General features: G+C 45.1%; 2 protein-coding genes across 14 annotated transcripts in view; both read right to left on the minus strand.

The window, feature by feature from the left end:
• Positions 1-24,522, minus strand: part of NRG1 (neuregulin 1) — a 498,771-nt gene that overhangs the window by 102,245 nt on the left and 372,004 nt on the right. For 4 of the 13 annotated variants that reach the window (XM_075410876.1, XM_075410874.1, XM_075410875.1 and 1 more), the window contains exons 1-2: positions 5,966-6,051; positions 4,840-5,530 (exon numbers count right to left, since the gene is read on the minus strand). The exons of 8 other annotated variants lie outside the window; for them this stretch is intronic. In XM_075410876.1, coding sequence (XP_075266991.1) covers positions 4,840-5,467 — 628 coding nt within the window. In that variant the 5' untranslated portion in view covers positions 5,468-5,530; positions 5,966-6,051. Of the gene's footprint in view, positions 1-4,839; positions 5,531-5,965; positions 6,052-24,522 lie in introns of those variants that run through there. One more of the 13 variants, XM_075410885.1, reaches the window with a different exon arrangement.
• LOC142358824 (uncharacterized) lies at positions 5,924-6,153 on the minus strand. The gene has a single exon (XM_075410886.1). The coding sequence runs from the start codon at positions 6,083-6,085 to the stop codon at positions 5,924-5,926; it is 162 nt and encodes a 53-aa protein (XP_075267001.1). The 5' UTR covers positions 6,086-6,153.

A 24,522-nucleotide genomic window follows, 5' to 3' on the forward strand; every position in this document is an offset into this window, starting at 1 on the left:
GTGACAAGATATTGTCAATTCACAGGACATGTCAAAGAAAAGTCACAGCTTTCAAAACAAGTCTTCATGTTGTGTAGCAGACATGTAACTTAGAAACTCAATTGCAAGGTTAGTCTCCCTGAACATTCACTGGAGAAAGGGAGAGCTACTCCTGTTAGACTCAGGCTGGGAATCATCTGGGGGAGGTGTCTTTGTTTATGAATAGGAAGCTGAAGGCGGCCTAGCTTCCTAATGTAGGCACTTCAGTCAGGTGTCTGAAGCTAATCAACATCCATACTGTATCAGAAACGGAGCAACAGCTGCTTTAAGGTGCTCTCCTCCTGCATCTTCAAGCTTTGGGCAAAAAACAGTCTCCCTTGTGGGGAGACCTGCATGATAATGGTGAGCGTAGAAAGGGCTGGTATATAGCCTGTGCTCCATCAGCTGCTCTCCTCTCTCGTGAGCGCTGTCCCCTGTGGCTCTCCGAGACATCCCTGACCTTGACACTTTCAGAGGCTGCCAGGCACAGACTCAACCCTATGGCCTTGTGATGGGGATTCGAACTGCAGAGCATGGGTCAGACTTTGGCCATTTCAAGAAAAAGAACAAACACCGTGTGAACTTGCTATGAACAAACCCTCACTGTCCATAAATCGAAGCCTTCGGCTGGGCTGCAGCACCTATAGCTGGAGGGAAAGGCTCGCTCAAGCCTGCCACAGAGGTAAAACAGACGTTCACAAATCACTGTGTACAGGAGAAAGGACATCAAATGCAGAGCTGAGAAAGAACCAGAAACTGAAAGTAGTATTTACAGTATGATACCAAAACAAGAGACAGGCTAGATTTCTTCCCATTTTTCCCAACCCCAGCTCTAAAAAGACACAAGAAATTCAGTCATTGTGCCTGGATACCTTTCGAGCTGAGACCATTTCCTATGTAAACGCCCACTACCAGTCCTCAGAGGCACTCTTTTAGCACTTTTTCCACCGAGGGTGAGAAAGAAGCAGCCTTTGCTGATGCTGGCCCAGCACACCTGAAGTGGCAGCAGAAATCAGAAACATGAGAAGGGAGCAGTCCCATTCGGGGGTGGCTGACAGCAGTGCACAGCCCGTTCTCCATTCTGCCACGTTCTCCAGGCGAGAGGGCCAGTACCAGTGAGTCAGGAGGCAGCCCTGCCTACCCCCGAGGGGCACGCACAGCTCCGTCACTGCGTCCACCCACTCACCCCTGTGCGTTAGAGCCAGCACACCTCGATGGGCACCAGTGCAGGGAGATGCAGGCATGCCTGTTGGTCACCCGCTGGCCACCAGCATGGTGCCAGGCGTGCTGCTGGCTTGCCCGTGCACGGCACCCAAGGTTGCCAGGAAATCCGAGAGTGGAAACGACGCAGGGGCAGCGTGGCTGTGCCGCCGGCAAGGCGCATCCTCTGGACCCTGCTCTCTGCCGGGCCTTCTGCTCTGCTCATGGGGAAACCTGATCCAGCAAAGTTCTTGTGCTGTGGTCTGTCTCCTGCCCTGCCTCTCACGTGCCCCATGGCACCTCACCAAGCCAGAAGAGAGGTGACCCCAAGGCCAAGGGCTCAGGCACTGCCGCTTTGGGGCAGAGCCAAAACTCAGGAGGGCTGCACTCCTTCGGCAGAGCTGTCACCCCAGAAAGGCAACCCCACACAGACCCTGGCGGGTGGTTTTTGGGGAAATCTGCTGAAACAGAAAGACAAAGCAGTGGGAAGACCTGTGAAGAGGGGAGTGGTTTGTTTGCAGATGTATAGATGCAGTTATTACAAAAATACAATTTTGACAGTACTGCAGAGCCACATCTATTACCAGCCTGGGTAAAGGATGGAATTGTATTTAAAGGTGATGGCGTAGGAAGAAGTAAAATTTAGCTCCTGAACTGTGTTAGTGCTTTTACAATCTGCATGTCTTCTCAGAGGGAGGGAGATTGTAGGCTGGTGTGTAATATTATATCCCGCTCGTAATTAAATCTTCTCTGGTGTAATTATGCTCAGATGACACGCTGCCTAAATATGGGAATGCTTTAAAACATTCACTTTTCCTTTCTGTTTCAGCAAAGAAGAAATGTTATTACAATGTAAAACCAAAACCAAATAGAAGAGATTATTTCTGTATTGATAAAGGGCAAAGTATAGTAGAAGGACTGAGGCCAGTCTTGAATCTTATGCACCAGACACAATTACTAGGATTGTCTCTCTTCTGCTTTCTCTCCTAGGCTCCAGGAGAAAGAAGAATCAATTAGCTCTCAGCAGACTATGACCTTGAAGGACATAGCTTTAAGGGGAATATGCTGAGTAAGACAGAAGAGAGAGGGGAGGAAGAGAAAAGGATTTGGAAACTCATGGAAGGGCCCGGTTCAGAAACAATACATCAGCCACAGAATATGAGATGTGTCAGTTCTTTTTTATTTCTGCACTGGAAAAAAAAAATATCAGTGCAAAAGCGGCTTTCTGGGAACAAGTTACCTCACTCTGCCTGAAATGGAAAAAAGGACACTGAGAGGCAAAAGAAGGGACAATCCAATTTGCAGATGCTACTTTCCAAGCCATCTCTCTGAGAATTTTATAGCTGTCAAAGGCATTCATAAAAAAAAAAAAGTTATCACTGATGCAATCTGTCAACCTCTCCAACAAATCTTGCTCTACATAAAACACAATGATATGTTTGAAATGCAGCTGTTTCAAAAACCCCAAGACAGTGCTTTTAGAGCTGTCCAAAAAGTTCTTTTCATGCCTCTTTGAATTCTTAGGCAGACCTTCTGCAGTGTACTTTTCCAGCTATAGTTTCTTATTTTTCTTTGTGGGGAACAGCAGCCCCTTGCCATAGTCAGAATTATGTGCCACAGTTAGAATAAATACTATCTACACAACGTTCTCCCTCAGAGCAACCCAAATTTGACCTGCTGCCAGTTGTCCTTCTCCTTTCAGTCTGTATCTATCTGAAAGTCTATGATGCCTTAAAACATATTTATCTTCGGGAAAAAAAGGCAACAGTAAAAAAAAAAAAAACACAAAACCAAAACCAAACACCCCCCATCCCGGGCTTAATTTACTTCAGAGGTGAAGTTAGCAGGTTATCGATAGAGCCTTGCCTCATGTGGAAATTCAAGAGAGTGAGGCTTTTACTGGCATAACTAGCTTTTGGTTGCTTCTCCCTTTCACATGAAAGAGGCCATTTTGACTGGATGGTGGTCCCTGGTCACTTTATGAAGTAAAAAGTGCTGTCATATCTTTAATGTCAGTTATGATATTTGCACTACAAAAAAAAAGATTTTCTGCATCAGCAAGAAAAAAAACCAATCACTTAGTATTGTTCTGTATAACTGCAAAGGTGGTTAAGTGTCCCAGTAATTCAAGTAATGTCTTACCTCCCACAGACAAAGCCCCCCGCCATTTAACCGCATAGCAGTATTTCCCTATTAGACTGTTTCCATCAGACAAATTACTTTTAATCCAAAGGATGGTTGTCACCGATTATCTAAGCAAAAGGCAGCAGGGCTTCTATAGGAAAACTTAAAATTTTCTTCCAGTGATTCTGGAATTGCTGTTCAGGACTGACTCCCAGCCGGCAGGACCTCCATTGAAATTGCTATAGTTATGCTCATTTTCACTGGCAAGGTGGCTGGCCCAAAATGTTCTCTCTAATCCAATTGCCACACACCTACACAGAGTGAGTCCTGGTGGGGCTAAACTCTGTAGTGAAATTCTGGTCACTTCAGGGCTCCAGGGTGAGGTCCAGTATGTACCACCTACAAGGTGACCATTCTGTGGCATTACAGGGAAGGTATGAGGGAGTATAAATGAGATGGGATCTTGCAAGGCTATTTGCAGGGAACAAAGTTGCTCATTCTGATCACTGCAGCTTTCCAAAGGAAACCTCAGCCCTGTGCTCTCGGCACAATGGCTCACTGCCTTCGCTTTTACTAGAGTTGCACAATTTTACACAGCTCAGGGATTGCGGGCTTGATCTGCTCCAGACTTGATGGCTTAAAATGATGAATATCAAAGAAATCACACTTCAGCAATGTGGTATTTTGATGCTTTATGATTGCTACTGTGAAAATAATCCAGGTACCCTGGATATTTTTTGCTTTAAGGATGAGCAAAGACTAATCTGGAAACTGACCCCTCTTGCATCCACAAGAATGCTTTCCTGAAATGCCCCACAAAAGTCAATGAGGCAATGTCTAAGAAACAGGTTCAACAAGAATCAGCTCCTGGAGGAGGAAAAAGATGCAGAGAAATGCATGCTACATTCTTAAGAGGAAGGGAAAGATCATAAGCTAACTGCTAAATTAATAATTCCTAGTCTCTAACTGCTTCAAATACACTGTCGCTCTTTCCCACTGTTCTCCCTGACTGTTTCAGGAGGATGACAGGGATGTTTGCCAGCAACAGACTTCAGGAAGGAGGTAGCAGAACTGCTCTGCAGGCAAGGCAAAGAAAACGAACACACAGGGAAGATCCAGCCCAGGACGCAAATCACATTTATAAGAAAAATATGCTGATAGACCATGTGGAACAGCTATCAGATAAACCCTTGAAGTAAATCACATCTTTCCCTACAAGTGTATACAGACAAAAGGGCAGTACCAGAGCTTTACAAAGTCCCAAATGAAGCCCTCTTCATTGCCATGCACACCTTAGAACTAAGTTCAGAGGCCCCTAGGTGCTCTCCATAGCAGGTACACATGCTATACCAATCTTAGAACATTTAAGCTTTGCATGCCAATCATGCCAATCACATGTCCTCCCTGAGGACAGGTGAAAACAGTGAAGTGCCTTTTTTTTTTTTTTTTTTTTTTTTGGTGGGAGGAAAAACAAAGAAACACATAGCTTCTACTTACAAAGTTTTGGAGCAGCTTGGAGATTGGTTTCTGTTGCTTGCGCCTGAGACGCTGTGGTAGGCTCCAGGACAGGTGGTGACAGCGAAGGTGTGGCAGAGGACAACAACCCAACATCTAGGACGCGGTTATACAGAGAAGGCTGGAGGAATGGTTTGGAGGGCACGAGCGAGCTGTCAGTTTGCACTGTCACTTCAGCCTTGCCCTTGGGGCTAGGTACGGGGAAGGGTGAGGCATACACCTCCGAAGGCACCCAGGCAGACAGAGCTGTAGGATCCACAGCGCTCTTTGGGTCTTGTCCTATCCTCCCAGGGTCAAGGTGGGTAGGAGAGTCATACTCAAAAATCTTGTCCACAAAGACCCACTTGAGGCCAGCAATGCAGAGGCAAAGGCTGAGCAGGCAAGCCAGGATAGGGGCGATGCAGATCTTTTCAGAGTTGAGGCAGCCCTTCAGTCGCTCTGCCTCCAGGCACACACAGCAGGTCGCGGCAAGGCCTGCTATCCCCTGGACCCTCCTGTCCTCTCTTTGGGTCCCCGGCATGTTCTCCTCAGCCGGGAGCCCGTCGAGGGACGCGTCAGGGCTCAGCTGAGCTGAGGAGCTGGGGAAAGTGTCGGCAGCTACTTCAGACATGTTTAAGCATCAGCTCTCAAACAGCTCACCTCCAAAAGGCCTTAACTCTATCACAGTCCATTACTGTGAGACACAGACAAAAAGAGATGGTAGTAATAGTCACAGCGCTCTGCAAAAATCACAGAGTGGGAGTCAACAAAAGGTCCGAGCTCAGCAACATCATCCAAACTGGCAGAGGAGTAATGCACAGGAAAAATGAGGACCCTCCCGCTTATCCCCCCCCTGCCCTCAAGCCCTCTGTTGCTCTCTCTGCCTCTCTGAAGCAAGAGTAGCTTCGCAATTACTGAGCTCCTGTTTGCTGGCCACTTTTATAATTCCTTAAGCACCTCTCAAGCAATTCCAGCTCTTCTGTGGGAGGGAAGAAATATCCCCCCAAAAGCAAGCACAACAAAACAAAACAGGGGGAAGGAGGGTGATGAGAGAAAGAAAACCACGAACACCGAACAAATCGACGGATTAAGTGAACCAATAGCCCAGAGCGAAAGGCAAGACTCTCACCTTGAGCGTCTGAGGCTGGTATCTGCTTAGACGAGGAAAACAATTGTCATGCGGTAGAAGGAGCAAAAGCAAAATCTGTAACAACAGCGGCAGCGGCAGAAGTGACAGTAGCAGCAGCATCCTGTCGTGTTACAGCGGCGGCTGGAAGAGGCTGAATCATTACAGAGCAGCAGGTGCTCGCTGTCTGAGCATCACTGCAAACAATATCATTACACAGAGGTTTGAAAGGAAGAGCGATGCCAAGACGGTGGTAACTCCCTTCCTCTCCCCTCCCTCTTTGTCCTTCTTGAGCGCTCATTCACTTTCCTCCTTCCCCCCCCCCCCCCCCCCCCGCCCCGCTCCCCCAGCCCCCTCGCAGCCTGTTTCCCTGATGCAGAGACTCGCTCCTTCCTCCCCTACCCCACCCCCCACCCTCTGCAGGGCTGGTCTGAGGGAAATCAGTACACCCAGCAACGCAGGACTGTCAGTGACTTCCTATTTAATCCAATTAGGAGGAATAAAGGCCATCAAATCAAAGGGAGGGAGCGGGCAGGAGTTGCGCGCCCGCCGCTCCCTCTCTCCTTCCCTTCGGAGCGGCGGCCATCGATGGACCGGGTGTCGGTGGGAGCGATTTGGGCTGGACTGGGCTCGCTCCGGCTGATACCCGATCTCTCCCAGGGGGAACACGGCTTTCCAGCAGCAGTTTCTCCCTGCCCGACACCTAGAGACAGCTTTTCTTTCAAAGCCCCTGAATAAGTTTCGTTCACTAGGAATAATCCTGGGATGCACCTTAGGTCAAGCAGAGGGGGGACAAAAAAAAAACAAAGCCATGCCTGCCTCTGACATATTTGGACTTAAGTTATTACAATGTGGTTTGCATATTTTTTTTTTATATTCCATTTTCCAAGCTCCCTTCCAAAACTGAAAAAGCAAAGACTTCACACACTAAAGCCAGCTCCTGAGCATACTTTGAAGAGCTGACATGTTGCTAGCATAAGCATATATCCTCACTCCCCCTTAGACTAAAGAAAAAGAAAAAAGAAAATAAATCAAAAAATTTTATTATGAACTAGACTTCCACTTTGTCCTTAAATTTGCCTGTCATTCCTCACCTCTACCAATACCTAGGCACTAACTCCCGTTTCCACCAGTGCAGCATAATACAGAGGGGTAAACCAACAGTCCAGTTAACCCAATGAAAGTGAGATTTGTATCCGCTTCATTCCCAGCCTCTCCTGTCTCCCACAAAAAAAGTAAACCTGTGTAACAATACAGACATATGTACAAAAGGAGACGGGCTTTCAACACAATTGCCAGTTCCTTGGACTTTGTGAAAACGTTTGCATTAAAAAATTGGCAGCATGAATCATCTTTTCTCCTTAGTATAAATGGCTGCAGGATCCATAAAGAAACAAAGAATCAAGCGCTACAAATTGCCCTGAACTTATTTTTGCTGGTACCTTCATCAGGCATCCAAATGGTAATTTCCATCTTAGTTACATATTTTGGTAGTGACAAAAGACGTCTGCCTCTAGCCATCTCCTTTCTCTGCCTCCAACTCTCTCCTCCCCTCCCCGGACTTCCATGGGAACATTAGTAACATTCACGTAAAAAAGGCTTATCAAAATCTCAATGAATCCCATAATGTTTTCACAGACTCTCATGTCAAGGACTAATTGATGGATGTCTGATCACAATGCTTCCTGTGAGGCTGTAGTAGCCAACTGAAGTAATCACCATGCTACTACATTCAAGTGCCTGGAGAATTTACCTTAAAGCACAGCCGGTGATAACACTCTCTGGAAGAATGTAAAAAGATAAATCATCATACAATCTAGTCTACATTACCACTGAAGTGTCTGGTCCTCAGGTTAATGATGTGATCAGTAACCTCAGACAGAATGAACAGCTTGCATTGCATCTTTACATACATGTTTCCTCTTATTACAAAGCACATGTGCTCCTTAGCTGGTAATATTCCGCACGAGTGCAGCCTCTTTCAAGTACCTCAAAATCTATTTCAAACAGCAGTAACAACACAGCCACTGTAGAAAGCGTAACATCACAGCAACATTGTCGTGACAGCTGTGAAGGTCTGCGGGTACAAGTAAGCAAGGTTTTTAGGAAAAGGCTGTATCTTTTATTAGATTAACTGACAAATCTGGGAAAATCAGACACACTTTTGCACACACAAGTTGCTCCTCAGGTGTAAAGCTGAAGCATCCCTCTTCAAAGCAGAGTGCAAGTTGAGAACCAGAATATTCTCTTCATTGCACAGAGGAGATACTACAGCATCTGAGTGCTTGGCACAAGTTTTTAAAAATGTCTCTCCTTCTTTATCCACGGCTGGTTTGTCAACCTCCCTGTTTCCAGTATGACAATTTTCCGTGCTGACACTGCTCTGAGCTTGTTCTTAATCCGCTGCCCTGTCCCCATCTTCCCCGCGCTGGCCTTCCACGCAAACTACCTGCGCTCAACCTTTCTCCTGTAATCTTCGCTGTTCTCCAGCCTATCCAGCGTTTAACTGCTCTCCTTTAAATCACGTTTCTGCTTTGCTCGCATCCTTCTGGTGCTGAGGAGAACAGAAATGCACGTGGAGATCCTGCACCTTCCTCACCAGGGTTGCCATGAAGTTAAAGTAATCCTGCACAGTGCTACATAGCTCGATGCAGAGATGGATTATTACCATAATAATACCAGTAATATTATTATATTGCCAGCCACCTGGTAATATAATAATATGTATTTCATACGTACAGTATATCTAATTTTTATATGTAAATGTATCTACGTCGACTCTGGGCGCAGGGCGCCCCGCGGAACCTCAGAGCCTCTTGCCCCAGGAGCCCGGCGGGGAGTCTGACAGGGGCTTCCCCCCCCCCTCACCGCGCAGCCGGCGGGGCCCGTGAACTCGCAGAGGCCGGGGAAGGGCTCTGCCGAAGGGGTCTCGCCCGCCCCCTCCCCCCTCCCCGACCCCTCAGGGCTAAACGCAGCCCGCAGAGCTGCCGCTGCCTCCCTCGCTTCCCGACGCCGTCCTCCGCCGGCCAGGGCCCAGCCCGCCCGCACCGCGACCGCAGCATCCCCGCGGGGGCTGGCTCCCTTCCAGGCTGCGGTACCCTCCTCTGCCGCAGGTCCCTTCCCCCGCCGCACCTCCAGGCCCGCCGCAGCCCAGACCCTCCTCCCCCTCACGGCCCGCTCCCCACAGGGAAGCCTGCAGACCCGCACACCGCCCCCCCCCTTCCCGCTGGAGCTGAGGGGGTGCGGGGGCTGGCGTCGAGCAGAGCGGAGCGGAGCGGCTTCCCGCTGCCCCCCGGCCGGCGAGGGAGCAAGGCCAGCGCCGAATCACCGGCCGGGCTGCTGCCCTGGCCCCGCTCCACCGGCGGCCAAGGCCGGGGCCAGGGCCCTGCCCGGGGTGCTGCGGACCGGCGCCGCGCGGGGCCGGCCCCTCTCCACCGCCTTTTCGGACACAACCGCAGCCCCGCGCCGCTCGCGTCGGGGTTACCAGCGCTCCTGGCCGCGGCAAAGGCTGGCGGCCTCTCACTTCGGGTCTGGCTCTAAACCGAAGGTGCCGTCTGCCGGTTTTGGGGGGTCCTTTCTGCTGCCCCTCCCTCCCCGCAGAGCAATACAGAAATGCTTTCCTGCAACTGCAGTGCTGAGCCCTTTGCATTTCTGTAGTGACATGCTAGCACTGGCATGCTGTGCTTAAACGTGGTTTCTGGCCCAGACCGGAGGAGATGAGTGCCTTGGAAAAGAGCCAGCAATTGGTTAATAGCAAGGGAGACGCTGGAAGAAAACGAGCAAGCACGGCCTTGGAGGTAACCAGATCTTACTAGGGTAGCCCACTGGCGGGCAATACAGAAGGATAAGGAAGGAAATTACTTGCCAGCTTGTAATTAGGTTAGGCCCTTGTGCAAAGATTTATTTCTGATTATTATGTGGCTTGGGTCTCTTTGGCTTAGAGGAAGAAGTAGTGTGACTCTACACTAATGAAGTAAATCTGTGACTGAGATTTGGACTCGTGCCACATCTAAGTGACAGGCTGAAACTTGGAGGCTTACAAAACTAATTTTATTTTGTGGAGTGTTTTTGCAACGAATCGAGTATTATTTTGCTAAGTTCCACTCCCAAAAGACTCGTGGAGAGCCAAAGGCCAAAGTCAGGATTAACCTCCAGCCTGTGACGAGGATGAACAAGCTGCATCTGTTCCTCCAGTTTTACAAGCCTAAAAGGAGGCTGATTTCACATCACCAAATTGCAGAGGACCATTCTCTCCGGCCAGACGTGAATGCAGCTTAAATAGGTACATGATCACAGCTGACAACAACCTGCAAAATAGAGCAGCAAGTAACCATTTAACTCAGCTGATCCTTCAGTCATGCCATAATTTGACCCAAACCTGCTGCAGTTTTTGGAAATTAGGCTTGGCGAGTCATTCTCACAGAATCCACTAGATTTCAAACATCCATCTGCTTTAAACGAAGCTCCAGTAGTTCACAAAAAGATTCCCTAAGAATTATCTGCTTTCTTGCAACTACTGGGACATCAGGAGAGTAAAGTACATCTTCACAAGGGGTTATTCATGGCTCTGCTGGATCACAGCTTAAGAAAGGATGCTCAGAGGACCACACACCTTGTGCAGGGCAAGTGATCATTCCCCCCCCACTGCTTTCCTTTAAGAACATGCCAATTCTTCAGAAAGCAGCAAGCAGCAATATACAGCATCAGCTGCCCCATCATGTGTTTGATTGCACTCCCTTTTTTTCCCATACATTGAGAAATTAAAAGCATGGTAACAAAGAAGCTAAAAAGAAAAAAAGTGCATGATCATTAACAAGAGATTGATGAGGAACATAAAAGGATTCTTTTTATTGATTGCAGGCACTTTCTTCACATTAAATAAGTGCAGTATTTAAAGATGGGAGGGTGACCCAAAGCAAGCAAGCGGGCCCAATAAGCAGCATCACTGCCAGCAGTCATGGTGTGGGAAGAGTGGGCTATTGCACATGGTGCAAACGATTCATTTATTCCTCCTTTCAGTGCTTCACCAACCTCCTCTTCTTAATCCATCTCCCTTGGATTGATGCCAGCACTCTCTCCCTTTGAGTTCTTCCAAAAGCTTTCACTAGAAACCTCATCTCTCAGCTCAAATGGAACAAGGAGAAAACTTCATTTTGCTTCTATACTAGTCCTGTTACTGAAACTACAAATGTTAAAATGGGACAGGCTGTCACTTGCACACACGCACATCCCATTTTTCACCTGATGGAAAGCAAACAGGATACAAGAGATAGTACTGTTTGTATGTGTCTGCCCATTCCCACCATCTTCTTACCCTTTTTTTTTTTTAAACCCTCTGGCCATTTGCAACCATATGTGACTGATGAGAAGAAACATCAAGCCTACAAGAAACTGCAGGAAAACATGAGCAGTAAAAACACGAACACTTTAGCACACATCCAGCCCTAGACATGATGGTAAATACATCAATGTCAGCAGAATCATTAGTGGGCTTCACTCATTTGGTGTAAGAGGGCTGTTGTGGGAAGACCCCCTCTACCCTCAGACAATACAGGAGACAGGGACATGAAGAGGCTATATCCAAACCATCTCCGTATCCTCAAGGCAAAACAGCTCTACTGGAATTATTGCACTGCCTGCGTCGGTGTGTCAGAAGCAGGCCCTCAAGCTAGTACATTTCTTGGAAATGCCTGGAGCATAGAATACAAACTTCACAGTGCTTGTGAAGATATTTGGAAGAGCTCATGTTGCCTTCTGTGGCCGCATTTTCTGTACTGGCATCACACGTGCACATTTACACCAGGCATTCACACCAGGAATATGCTTTCTGTAAGTACAATAGCTGTGCTTGCAGAAGCAGTGATTTGGAAAAACAACACAACTACAACGGCTGTTTCAAGAGATGTTTATACTTTAAATAGCTACAGCCAGTAATTGCAACTGAAAACTGCCATAAAACTGGCTGTTATTTCAGGGGAACCAAAAGGTTTTCTGAGTCTTTTCATCTTCAAGGAAATGCGAGACACTGAGTTTCTTTCATCCTAATCAAAAGCAGAGCTAGTGGCACTACACGAGACACAGAAATCCAACATCAAACCACAAATGTCAGGGGTTTTCTTCAATGGCACTGACTTGTTCCCTCAGCCTCTGCTCAGTCACAAAAATGGGATGAGCCCTGCCACTGTTCAGGCTAATGATAATCAGCTCTGCCATGTGGTAAAGAAGCATTTAAGAGATGCGAAGAACTGTAATGCGCTTAGCTGGGCTCTTCTGCCTGAGGGCGGAAGCAGCAGAAGAAAGACCATGTGCAGTTTTCTGGTGGGTTCCTCCCCCCACCCCGAGATGTTGCACCACCTTCACCCTGTCACTGCAGTCTCCAGCAGACCTGCCGCCACAGTTGCAATTATTTATTCTCACAGTGCGGCAGCGAGCTGGGGCGGTGTTATAGTCGTGGGGACCAGGCTCGCCGACTAACTCCCACCCACCTTAGTGCTCGAATACATCTGTGCACCTGCATTTGAGCCACTTTATTCAGATGGAAGAAATTCCTCACGGGTGTTCATGGGACAGTGGCAATACTGCTGCTTTGCACAGGAACGGCTATGCAGGATTTTGTGCTGGCCAGCCTTCACATTCACAGTGCCGCCGCTGCTGGGGGAGTCACTGGACACTGACAATCTGAGTAAAGGTCCCGAAAGCCCTGAATCAAGGAGTTATCCCTCCCTCATTGACCTCTGGTTAATAAAGTACTTAAATGTGCATGGAGTTAAGCAAGTGGTGAAATGCCTTCCTGATTAGAGATGGGCTACATCATATATCTAAGTGCCTTTTTGAATCAGAGCCTAATTCAGAAACTGAAAATGTATTTTGGAGCATAGTGCTGTGGTTTCATGATGAACGCAGTTTGGCAGCAAGATCATCCTTTTCCCTGTCTCTCCCTTCTTTTTGCTCCTTCTGTTCTGTCACCTGCAGTAATTCAGTAACATTGTTCATGTGGCCAGGCTCTCAACTGGATCAGAGAACTGATTTTTGACTTAAAAATGATTTCTTTTTAGATTTTTTTTATTGAATGGGTAAGCTTACCAACTAACTCCCAGCCTGGCCCCATAAACATCTGTAGGCTGGAAGAATGGGGGCAGGACCATGCTCCAGGGGACAGAAGTTCCTTAATCTTGTCTTCTCACCAAAGACTTTGCATAGTGAAACCATGACCCATGGCCCTTCCTGCACCTAGGCTTACCTTAGGCAGAAGCTTCTAGAAGATCCCAGCAAGATACCCACTATTCTGAAAAATCTTGACTCTACTTACTACACCTTTCATTTATTTGTGAAGACAGAATTATTTTTGTACTTGCACGTATACCCAATTGCTCCTACTTAAAGCACCAAACCTTAATCCACTTTGAAGTGTCATTTTCAAAATTTCAACTACACGTGGACTTTTTTATGGAGTAAGTCTCCAGTGTATGTATATTCAATAGTTTTGCGACTACAAAAAGAAAGAAGTCAAAGACATGGAGCTAGCCTACTGCATGGAAGAATTTTTGTATCATTAAATAAATACATATTAATGACAGGACATTGACCTATTACTGGCTTTGATTTTGTAAAGTACGTCTTACATTCTACATTCAGAATCTGCAAGCTTCAGAATTTTGCTTGCAGAAAATGTTATGATTTCAGCTCAAAAGCTGGTTTGCTTAGCAGCTTTCTGGAAATTTCGCCAATTAATGAATTTAATCTGCCCTATACTACATTATGATATTAATTCAATTACATTGGTTGGTTCAGCTCTGGTCATGTCTGTATGTGGCCTGTACTCATTAGCAGAATTGAGACGTTTACCGTTTAAAACAGATAAGCAACATGTTATTTATAAATGCAAAAATTCCAACAACAACAAAAGCAACAGCTCTCATCATGCCTCAAAATCCTGGCATCATCAAGGACATTTAATATTTAATATTCTTTCTTAGTGCATTCAGAAAGCCATAGAAGGCATGAATCACTCATTTGGCATTGGCTGGAAAACTTTGTCAATTTCCAGCAAATAATTAAGAAGAATTCAAATAACTATGACAAAGGAGATTTTATGTCTAGTCATGAATTTTCAGTAGTCTAATCAAATATGGTTTTATTACTTAGCTATGTTTTGAATGCAAACCCCAGCCTGCATTTTAAGATGTCACATCTTTCTCACCCCTGCACCCCTGCTTTCTTTGTGCTATGTATGGTCTGGCACAAAAGCAAAACTCTCACCTTTTAGTAACCAAACTTGAAATAAGGTAGTTAACTCTTCTCATACACAGGACTTTAATGTTCCTACATCAAGCTGGGTCTTGTCAAGAGCAAGGGAGGAAAACAGCAAAGAGGTAACTCTGAAATCCTAAAGAAATCTATCTATCTGCTGTAGTCTCATTTCACTGATGCAGTTCAAAGCTACAGCACAGACTCTGTGCTGCTCCAGACGCCGAGCAGACCCTTGCACCAGGGTAAAATGGGTTCATTGTAACTTGTTTGCATTTAATACATGGGCATGCAGAGCGCAGGGCAATGTGGGCCATCGCTGCTGTATGGTGTAAAAGCAGTAGCGCAGCTTTGGAGACACTCCCTTCTGCAAGACATTGGACAACCTAGAAATGAGCTTAGGAGGCAGTGACAGAGCAAAAACCAGGTCCTTAAAGCTCAAAACAGGACAGAGGAAGGCAAGTAAATGGAGCCTTTGCTACAGAACCCAGATATTTCTAACGCTGATTACTCACAACAACGGCATGCGAGGGAGCGTTTACACACATACATACATAAGTATCAGAATGAATTCACAGCAATTATTACATTTGATGGATGCATTGTTCCTGGAGCATTTCCTGCATTCAAACTGCAGGTCATGTCCACTGGGATTGCCTTCTGTCTTGCCTGTGTTCCACCATAAAGGCTGTAGAGTGGCAGTGGGACTAGAAAAGGGGGTGGAGGGAACAGACTGTCTTTTTGCTTCTTCTTGAGGGTGCTTAAGGAATAAATGCATTTACTCTGAAAGAGTATTTAAAAGGGTGGGCTAGACACGCAGAGCTCTGGTCACCCTGTATCCCATGTTCCCAGCCAAGCTCATCCAAATTGCCATTCAGAGAAGAACTGAAATAAATAGAGCTGTCCTCATGTACACCACTGTAGGTACGCTATGTCTGTGGCTGCACAAGTGGCTGAGATGGTGGGGGAGGGAAACAAGCACCTACAGGCTGCGAGAAGGAGAAAGACGCACTTAGCAACCTTGGCTTGCACACACATGGATGAGGTGAATTGTGTCCCTAAATCCCTTTCTGATCAGGGCCATAGTTTCAGGCCAGATCCTATACAACTCTACCATTTCTTCAGATGTTGACTGCTACAAAGATGGGGCCAAATTTCTTTCCAGTGTAGGCAAGATTTCAGCCTGCTTAGCCACAGCAATAGCGAAGATCTAATACCTGCTTTCACTTGAGCGATGCCTTGCTCTGGCTCAAAAATTCCCTGCATACTACTTAACTGACATTTAACTCCAGTTAAATTAAAAGCCGCCAAAGGGCGACAAATCCTCTTCATGTTTCTAATTTCACACTAAATCCTGTGTCCTTCCTTCAGGGTTTTCAATAAAGGAACTGTATTTTAACAACTTTGCATGTGCTAGATGAGAAAACAAGGATGTGACTAAAATAGACCCTGTTCTAAAGGCACAAGCTCCACGGGGCAAAGCCTGAGCTCCCTGGGGCAGACCAGGCTGACACACATACTCTGGGGCATAACGTTGTTTCTACTTATTCCGGAAGCCTGAAGCTCAGCTAAGGAAGGAAGAGGCAGGGGCTCTTGATTTTTGAAGTCCTTGTGTCCTAACGAGTGAAGACGGTGCTCCTGCCTCACTGATCAATTTGAAATGATTATCCGGAGGCCTTGCTAATAACACTTGAAAAATACGTGAAATTCTGTATATTACATTCTTTTCCTTCATAAGGCATCAGTTCATGGTTTCATCAGGAAAGCAGCCCCGCTCAGCTGCACAGACAGCACTCTGAGGCTGCCTTGAAGGACACAAAATGAATAAAATTTAACCAAGTGACCTTAAAAATAAAAAAAGGATAAAGTTTTGGCCTGCGTTGCTGAGTATATGCTAGTAACACTACACAGTGCAGGTGTGAGCAGACAATACAGTATCTCTTCTAAACTAGCCCACTTAAGAAGTGCTAGTATCATCCCAGCAGTGACTATTAGGGTTAGACATGGGCTAATTAAAAATCTATGCAGCTGGGGTCTAGTCAGCATTAATAATTAGTTCTAGCTGTTTTCACCACCTTCCACCATCCACCACCATCTCCTTTCTTCCTCCTACAAAAAAAAAAAAATCTCTGTGCATGTATGTGATTACAGGAAACACAATGCATTATTAATGTGGCTGCAGCAGACAGAAAGTTCAGGTTTACTGCTTACCAGTGTAGAGGTAAGTTGTAGCTACTGGCAACAGTCAGCTCTCTGGTGCATTAGGTAATGAGAGAGTTTCCAAGAGCGCCAGCTAAAGTGGCTAAATAACACCACCTATTTGGAAAATCACAGAAGCTGGGAGGAATAATGGGTTTACGTCTATCACTGAGACAGGCAAGCGTGGACAACCTGTAGGAATTATTCCAGGAACAATTAACTTGCGACTATAAGGCTGTGCATTTTCTTTGATCCACGAATGTGATTATGTTCAAAAGCAATTACGCAAGTTGGAAGTCTCTGGAGGATGGCCAGAGAGGAAAGAGGTACAGATAGCAGCATGAGACAAAACACCCCAAATAGAAGCCTTTACCAAGGCCTTTTCTCATGGAAACAACATAGTGTTCGCAGTGAGCTGGAAAAAATCCTCACACATGTCCTGTGACTTCAAGGAATATCAGACAAGTCAGGCCAGAAGTGCTCACTTCCTGGCAAACCAAACAATGACCTATCATTACAGATGTGTGTCTGTCAAGCTGGTATCTGCATAAACGTGCTGAAGAAATTCCTTTCAGATTTCATTTTCTACTGGACAATACATTATGCTGCATACAAATATAGATACATAGCCAGAGCCCCTGAAATAAAGGCTTAGAACAGCAGAAAAATACGGTGTGACTTGAACAAGTAATAAATTTACAGATTAGATACGCAGATTAAAGTCACAGAAATTAACTCAGACCTGCTACCTCAGCAGGATGCCTTTGTGCAGTCTCAACCTGAGCCATATTTTGGTTTTTCCCCTCCTCAAGGGGTTCTTTTTTTTTTTGTACAAAATTTGTAACTCCTCAATGCAGTGCCTAAAATATAAAAATTGTAAAAAGCAGCAAGGAGCTGCCCTAAAGCTGAAGTGTCAGAAGCTTCTCCCACACATGGTTGACGTGTCTCACGGATTTCAGGAATCCGCCAAAGAAACACAGGTAGACTTCCTTCCTGATAGACCAGAGGGGAGGACCCTGGTCTGCAGCCAGAACCAAAGGGCTAGCACAAAAATTGGCACATGAAATGTTACAGCTTCCTTGTGCCAGATCACTTTTACACTACTGAACAAGAGCTACAAGGGGGTTGTCATCACACCTACCATTCAAGTTGTGGCCCCACACTTCACCCTGCTGACCATGTGCCCTCCATAGTAGCTTCTTGCCAACAAGGAGCTACTGTTTCTTCTTCCCACCAGTCAGGCAGGATGGGGACTAGGGTAAAAACCACCGCTGCCCTGCCTTTGAAGATGACTTTCTCTGGTTTGAGTGGCACCAGCTAACCATAAGCGTTTCAGCTACCCATGGCCATTGACTATTTCTCTACTGCAGACAGACTTTGTAATACCGCTGTGGGGAACTGTACTCAGATGACACAGAGAAATCCTCTGGTAATTATTCAGGTTAATCCTACTAGGAAAGTAAGGCTTTCAATTGCTAAAGCGACAAAAGACCTTCCAGAAAAGGAACCCACCACTCCAAATTAAATCAACTCCTCCTTCCAGCCCAGGATAACCTGACTACTACTGTACATAAGAAAAGTTGTGTTAACTGAAATAAAAAACTATTTAACATTTTAAGAAGTTTCATTTAAAAAATTAAAAAACATATTTGAACTGCCTATGAATTCAAAAGACACCCCTCTGCTTTCCTGCACAAATTTGCACTTTACTAGTCCACAGTCCACTTGTGTATTCTCCAAGTAAGAGACAGATTTTTACAGAATGTGCACAGTTTTATAAGGATTTTGCCTATGCACCAAATTTATGCTACAAGAGAGGATAAAATTTATGGTCCCTAAATTTGTTGGTATTTAAATGCTGTGGCAACATGACAGTGGTAGAATTAACTCTTTCATGTGCTCATCAGAAATTCAGCTAGCGTTTAAAATGACAGTAACTTGATTTATTGAGCAATAAGAGGAATTATTTCTCTGTGGCCACCAGCCAAACAAGTAATCTTTTAATAAGGCACGTGAAGTCACTGCATTTCCTTTATGAAGAAAAAAAAGCGCCAGTTAAAAAAAAAAAATCTGCCTAGGCACCTAAAATATGCCTAACTTGGTATACGGGCACACCCAAGCATGTGGTCTTAGGCACCTCAGTTCCCTTCTCACAGCTGCATCTGCTCATGACTCAGAGCTCTCTTCCATTCCTTACCCTAGAGGGTTCTGGATGAACCAGGACTGCTCTTCAGAGCATGGTAGACTTCATCCAAGATGTTAATAGCAGCTTTTGGGTTTATTTTAAAATAACCTGACGTGGCTACCCCTTTTCTCCCCCTCAGGAGTCTTCCTTCTTTCCTGAGAGCACATTTTCAACTCTGGCACTGCAGGCTGTTTTAGGGAGAACTTCCAAGTTCTTCTTGCTGAAGTAAGTCTCTAGCTTTGCAGAAAATGATGAAATATTCTACACGAGAGAGACGAATATCACTAAAGTTTTTTTCTGAGACTTCGTGGACAGAGGAAAGACACGGTGAACACTATTTCTTCACAGACAAATAGTAGGTGCATTTATTCGATGGTGGTTTAGTGCTTCCCCCTTTCTCTTTTGGTTTTTTTTTTGTTTTTTTTTTGCCTCCTTGTATCTCTGAGGAAATGCTGAGAATCTAGGAGATGGGCAGAAATGGAGACAACTTCCCCTGCTCCATCTTAGTCATCTCCAATGTGCTGGGTGGCTGCCTGGCTCCACACTGAGCACGAGTGTGGAACAACCTTTGGCAATTGGTTGGACTAATCTTGTAGGAAATATTTTCAGTTTTGAGGCATCTGAAGTCTCTGTGGGCATTCACTGGGGTGCCTGCACATATAGTTCAGGGTCTATGGGTTGTTCCCTTAGGACCCAAGTGTTGGTCTGGGATTCGCAGCCTGCAACCCACATTCACACCAGTCCTAAGGGATGTGCTCAGGGTTGCTCAGGAAATCTTTCCTTTGATCAACATCTTGCTAACATCCAGTTGCTGAACTTCTGTCTTTCCTGAGCATTCAAGAATGTGTCCTTGTGATTGCTGTCCCTGTGATACACATCTGCCTTTGCAGATGTATAACCTCCCTCAAGTAAAGGATTTATAAAAATGTAAACAGGATTGCATATCTGTTAGAGACTCTAAGAAACAGAAAGGAAGTGTTTGCTGCCTGACCAGCAGCACTGAGTGGTGCTCACCATGAGCAGGAGTGTGAAAAGACAAAAAAGAGATGCAGATGCTTTGTGGGATGGCTCTCCTTCATTTTTTTATCAAATACAAGTAACTGCAAGGCTTCCTTACAGCCTCTCACCTAATAAAAACCCAGCAAAATATTTTCATAAGTGGGGGGAAATGTTTTCATAAGCGGAGAGAGAATGTAACAATATCTATTAAAAACTACAGCCATCTCAGAAATACATTGCTACTGTCAGTAATTAATGCATGAGTTATAAAACTCAAGCAGCTAACGTTGAGCCTGTCTTCATTTGTACAGCTGTCTTTCTAGCTGAGATCAAACACATCGTTTAATGAATCGATCCTTTTCCCTTTCCCGACAAGCATTCCTATTTGAACATCTACATTTTCTCATAGTTACATCACGCATCGTGTCTGAAATTGACATGATCATGGAAATTCCCAAAGGAACCTGGAGCACGGTTCATGTTGCTCGTGCTGCACAGGAAATGCAACTGTTCTCTACTCATCCTTCCTCTATAATGAAGAGTCAGATTCATTGCCTTGCTGTGCTGAGGAGGAAATTGCTGCATAATCTCCTTTCACAGCTAGACAATCCCCTCTTTCCAAAGCAAGCTAAGCATGCAAATTCTCCAGACATATTTGATGAATTTCTAATAACAGTGTGTGAAACAAGAGGGCAAAGGCGAGTGTCAGTGACAGAAGCCTTGTGCTGGCTCCCTGCTGAAGACATTGTTTTCCTTGTATGTTCACCCACATATTAATTGTGGGTGATACATATTAATTGTATCTGCTCTGGGACAAATAAACCATACTCAGGTCAAACTGTGGCCAGTCTTAAGGCGAGTTAAAAATCTTGAAAAGACTAACACACGTATCCTTCTCAGTGCTTCACACGGACTGTAAAGTGAGACCCTCAGGGTCTCCCATTTTATGATCTTACATCACCAGTGTAGTGAAGGGATTGCCTTCTGCCAGTCAGGATGTTCCCTTCCATCTCCTGAGCTATGACAGGGAGCTCAGTAAGCTGTGAGGAGCAGGCCAAGTTATGCCTCTCCAGCATGTCAAGTGATTTTATGGCTCTCTGTGGTTAGATTTTCCTGTACGGGGAATAGCCACATTTATTTTTATCATGTGGGAACAGAAAAGAAAAAAAAGGTCTTATCTGCCACTGAGAAACACTTCTTTGCTTAGGCCCCTTCAGGTCAAGTTCTTAAGAAAATTTTGAGAAAAGATTTGATAGTTGCATGGAAAATAGGAACATGCATTAGCTTGCTGCACTAACAAAAACAAATGCTTCTTATGCAAGCGCTAATAAGCCTCATGCTTTAGCAAATAATTCAATCATTAATCACAAGAGGGCAAGGATGACATATTCTAGGTAACAAAAGAAGTCCACAGTTCTCCATGAAGGCTATTTTTGCACCTTCCTCTCCCTTTTTGGCCTTGCCCACAGTTAGAGACAGTAAGCAGTAAAGCACTGACATATTCTGGTACTCTGTATTCTCACATCAATCACATGTGACATTATTCAAAGGTGTCTGAAACGGCCTGTAACTCCAGCCACAATATTTGATTGTGTGGCTTGCTGCAGTTATTGTTTCTAGTCGATGCAGATAAGGGATGAGGAGGGGCAACAGACCAAGAGCAGATTACACTCCACTAGTGGCTTAGGGTTTAATCATCTGTTGTCCCTGACTGCCCTGGGTCTATAACGTAGGAGAAGCCCCCTCCCAAAGTCTCTCAGCGCTGGTGGCTTTACGGTGAGAAATGTGATCCAAGGCACAAAGGGGTGGTGGTTGCTATGGGAGAGCGAGAAGGAGCTGGAGCCAAGAACCAAACAACATTACAGAAGAGACAAGTCTTCCCGCAGATCCAACAAGAGGAAAAACAGGAGTCAGAAAGGTTGAGTTACCTCTCATGGTCACGGCTTAGAAGGAAACTCATTTAGCAGAGGCATCGTCTTTCTATCGTGTCTTTCCCCCACCAGTCCCTGAAGCACCAGTTGCTGCCTGAGACAGGACACTGGGCTCAGCGGGCGCTGGGACTGGCCCGCCTGCCTGCTGTTGTGTGCCTCTGGCTGGTCTGCTTCCCCAGCACTCATGAACATGGGCTGGTGGCAGAAATTCTGCCCTGCAGCAGATGCCGTTTTCCAGAAGGTCAGCTTCCCTTTCTTCCCTGGCCAGGTAGAGGAGGTACAGCAGCATGGCTGCTTCACACCATGGTCAGTTTGACTGGCTGACAGCTGGGGCTCTCGTTCAAGAGCCAGTGATATTTTGACAGGTGATACTGTGCACAGAGATCGCGCTGAAAATTAATTGGAAAGACTGTCTTCTGTAGAGCTACTGAAGGTCAAGACATGATCATAACTAGGGCTGAGGAAGAAACAGACCTCAGAGATCAGAAAAGTACATATTGCTCCCTGAAGACTCACTGGACCCTCATTAGTCAGTATTTCTTATAAATGTTGTAATGTACTTTGTCACGCTGACAATTTCCTGTGGTAACAAAAGGGGAGATGCCAAGAATATAGCAGTGTTTAAGAAACGAGTGGTAAGATCTGGTTGAGACAAAGGCTCAGCAGAACTGTCAGCTCATACATACATGCTCTCTTCTCCTTTGGGCCTTTCCTGCGCTCCACCACTCCTTTAATACTAGGATACAGCAGATGAACTTGAAAGCAGCAAGTCTAAACAAGTGATAACCAATTCTCCACTTGCATCACTTCTAAAGAGTTGGCTGATGCCCATTTCTTCTTAAACACAATTTTTAAGAATTCTTTTTTCCTTAAGAAAGTTTCAAAACTTTCAGCAATCCTGTGCCAATTCATCAACTATAATTAATGTGGTTTATACATATATATATATATATAAATATATATATAACTAGAGATACCCGTTCCACACCTTGTTCTGCAGGTTTGGCAATAGTCAGTATATTTGGCTCACTATTTTTGATTATTTTTCTCCATCCAGAGAACATTCTCCATCCTGTACTTCATACATGCTGCTTTTGGTTAGCTGTGAATGGCAATCTCATATCTTACAAGACATTTACAGATAATAAATTTATTCCTCAGGATGAAGCACCTTCCAGAGGAACAGACTCCTACCACATTAACAGGAAAGAATCCCTCCCCTGTACCCAGCCTTCCTTACTGGCCATCTGCTAATAGTGCCAATGTGTGTATAAAATTCAGTTGCACATTTAAATTTAAAACCTCCATTCGCTCAGCCTGCCTATAACTGTGCTCTCTTACTGGTGTGAATATTAGGTTTCTGATCCATGCATACTATCCAGTGAACATATAATTGCAAATGCAATCCACATTCAATTACCTGGAGTTTTACTGCATATTCTCTACACATAACTGAAGCAGTAAGTACAACAATACATTAGCTCTCCAGGTGTCCATTTGGCTGGAAGAATTAGTAAGGTGCCGGCATTTAGCTCCTGTCCTCTAAAGTGTAATCCACTCACAGCGTTGCTGCTGGCTTGAGAGGTCATTTATACACTTGTTGCAGGATACAGACATTGCAGGGAAGACACTAACAGTCCTCTGCATCTGACAGAAATGTGCAGCTGGCCAGGTTAAGATAAACAGTCCCTAAGCCTTGCCTAATTTCCTCTACCCTGCCTCCAGGAAGGCATTTCACTGATGCACAGCCTAAATGTGCTGGCTGATCACATGTGGAGAGGATTTCAGACTTGTGTTACCTCCCATGAAGCTTGGGATTGATTCGCTGCTCTTTGGGATGACAACTACATTGACCCGACTACTAGTCTACCAAAAAAAATATGGAACCCACATTCACAGCATTCCTTCCCTGGACCTATCTTAACCTTCTTCTCCCTCCTAAGTGACAAATATATAATGGAGTTACAAGCGTCCAGCCTGCAGATTTAGCTTGCCTAGTAACCAGGGGCAGCATCTGATTCAGAGCTCTTCACACCAGAGAAACGAAACACCAGTTCTGCATTGCAATACACAGACAGACATGCACTAGAATGAGCTGCACTGCTGCTCAAGGCAATTCTACATCCTTCCTGAAAAATGTGTGTTTAAGATTCTTTTGGCCTGTCACAGACGCTGAAACAACTGTTACCCTACTGTCTGTCAAGTATTAGTTACCACTGTGGCAGCTAACAGGTTTTGTGTAGATCATTAAAATATTCAGGAACTATACATAGCCTGCAGCTTGTTTTAAGCCAGAGATTTCCCCTGTGGGAAATGGAAGGAAAGAGCCATTCCAGGGAAATAATAAAAGTCATACTAACAGTACAAAAAGTATAGTGCAAGACTGGAGTCCAATCCTATTTCATTGCGTGTCCTGTGGAGTCAGTGGAATCCCTCCATGCTTGCATTGCTTTAAATAACATAAAATATTAAGGAATTCAAAACAATCAATGCTAGTTTAGGGCTTTCTTAGAATGCAAAAAAGCATGGGGGTGGCGTTTAATCAGGTGAAAGTACCAGACATTTAAACCTACTGTTCTCTCAGAACAATAACTAAACTGTTGAACTAATGCCCCACGGCATTGGACACCAGTGCTTAAAAGCATACAACAGAATTTTAGCTACAACTGAAAGAACATCCTCAGTTACTATATATAAAAATGCAGACATTTCAAACAAATAAAAGCATCACATGTGGTTAGCTCATTTCTAATTTGAGAAGACTAGAAAAAACTTTCAGCCACTGACAATTTGTGCCAAAATTGGCAGCAGTAGATCTAATGGGTAGTTTTCTACAATGTAGGTAGCTGTGGCTTTCATAGCTAGATATCTGCCTGCAAAATCAGACATTATGGGAAAAATGCCCTCATGTTTCTTCCTTGGAGTATGGCTTATCTGTTTCTTTTAAAAACCAACCATTGCAGTAATACTCCTCAGCAAGCCCGCTGACATTTTGGAAA

This window comes from Opisthocomus hoazin, chromosome Z (assembly GCF_030867145.1).
Source record: "Opisthocomus hoazin isolate bOpiHoa1 chromosome Z, bOpiHoa1.hap1, whole genome shotgun sequence".
Lineage (NCBI taxonomy): Eukaryota > Metazoa > Chordata > Aves > Opisthocomiformes > Opisthocomidae > Opisthocomus > Opisthocomus hoazin.

Excerpts from the sequence above, each read along its gene's own strand:
- LOC142358824 (XM_075410886.1), bottom strand. The coding sequence starts at position 6,085 with ATGCTGCTGCTACTGTCACTTCTGCCGCTGCCGCTGTTGTTACAGATT.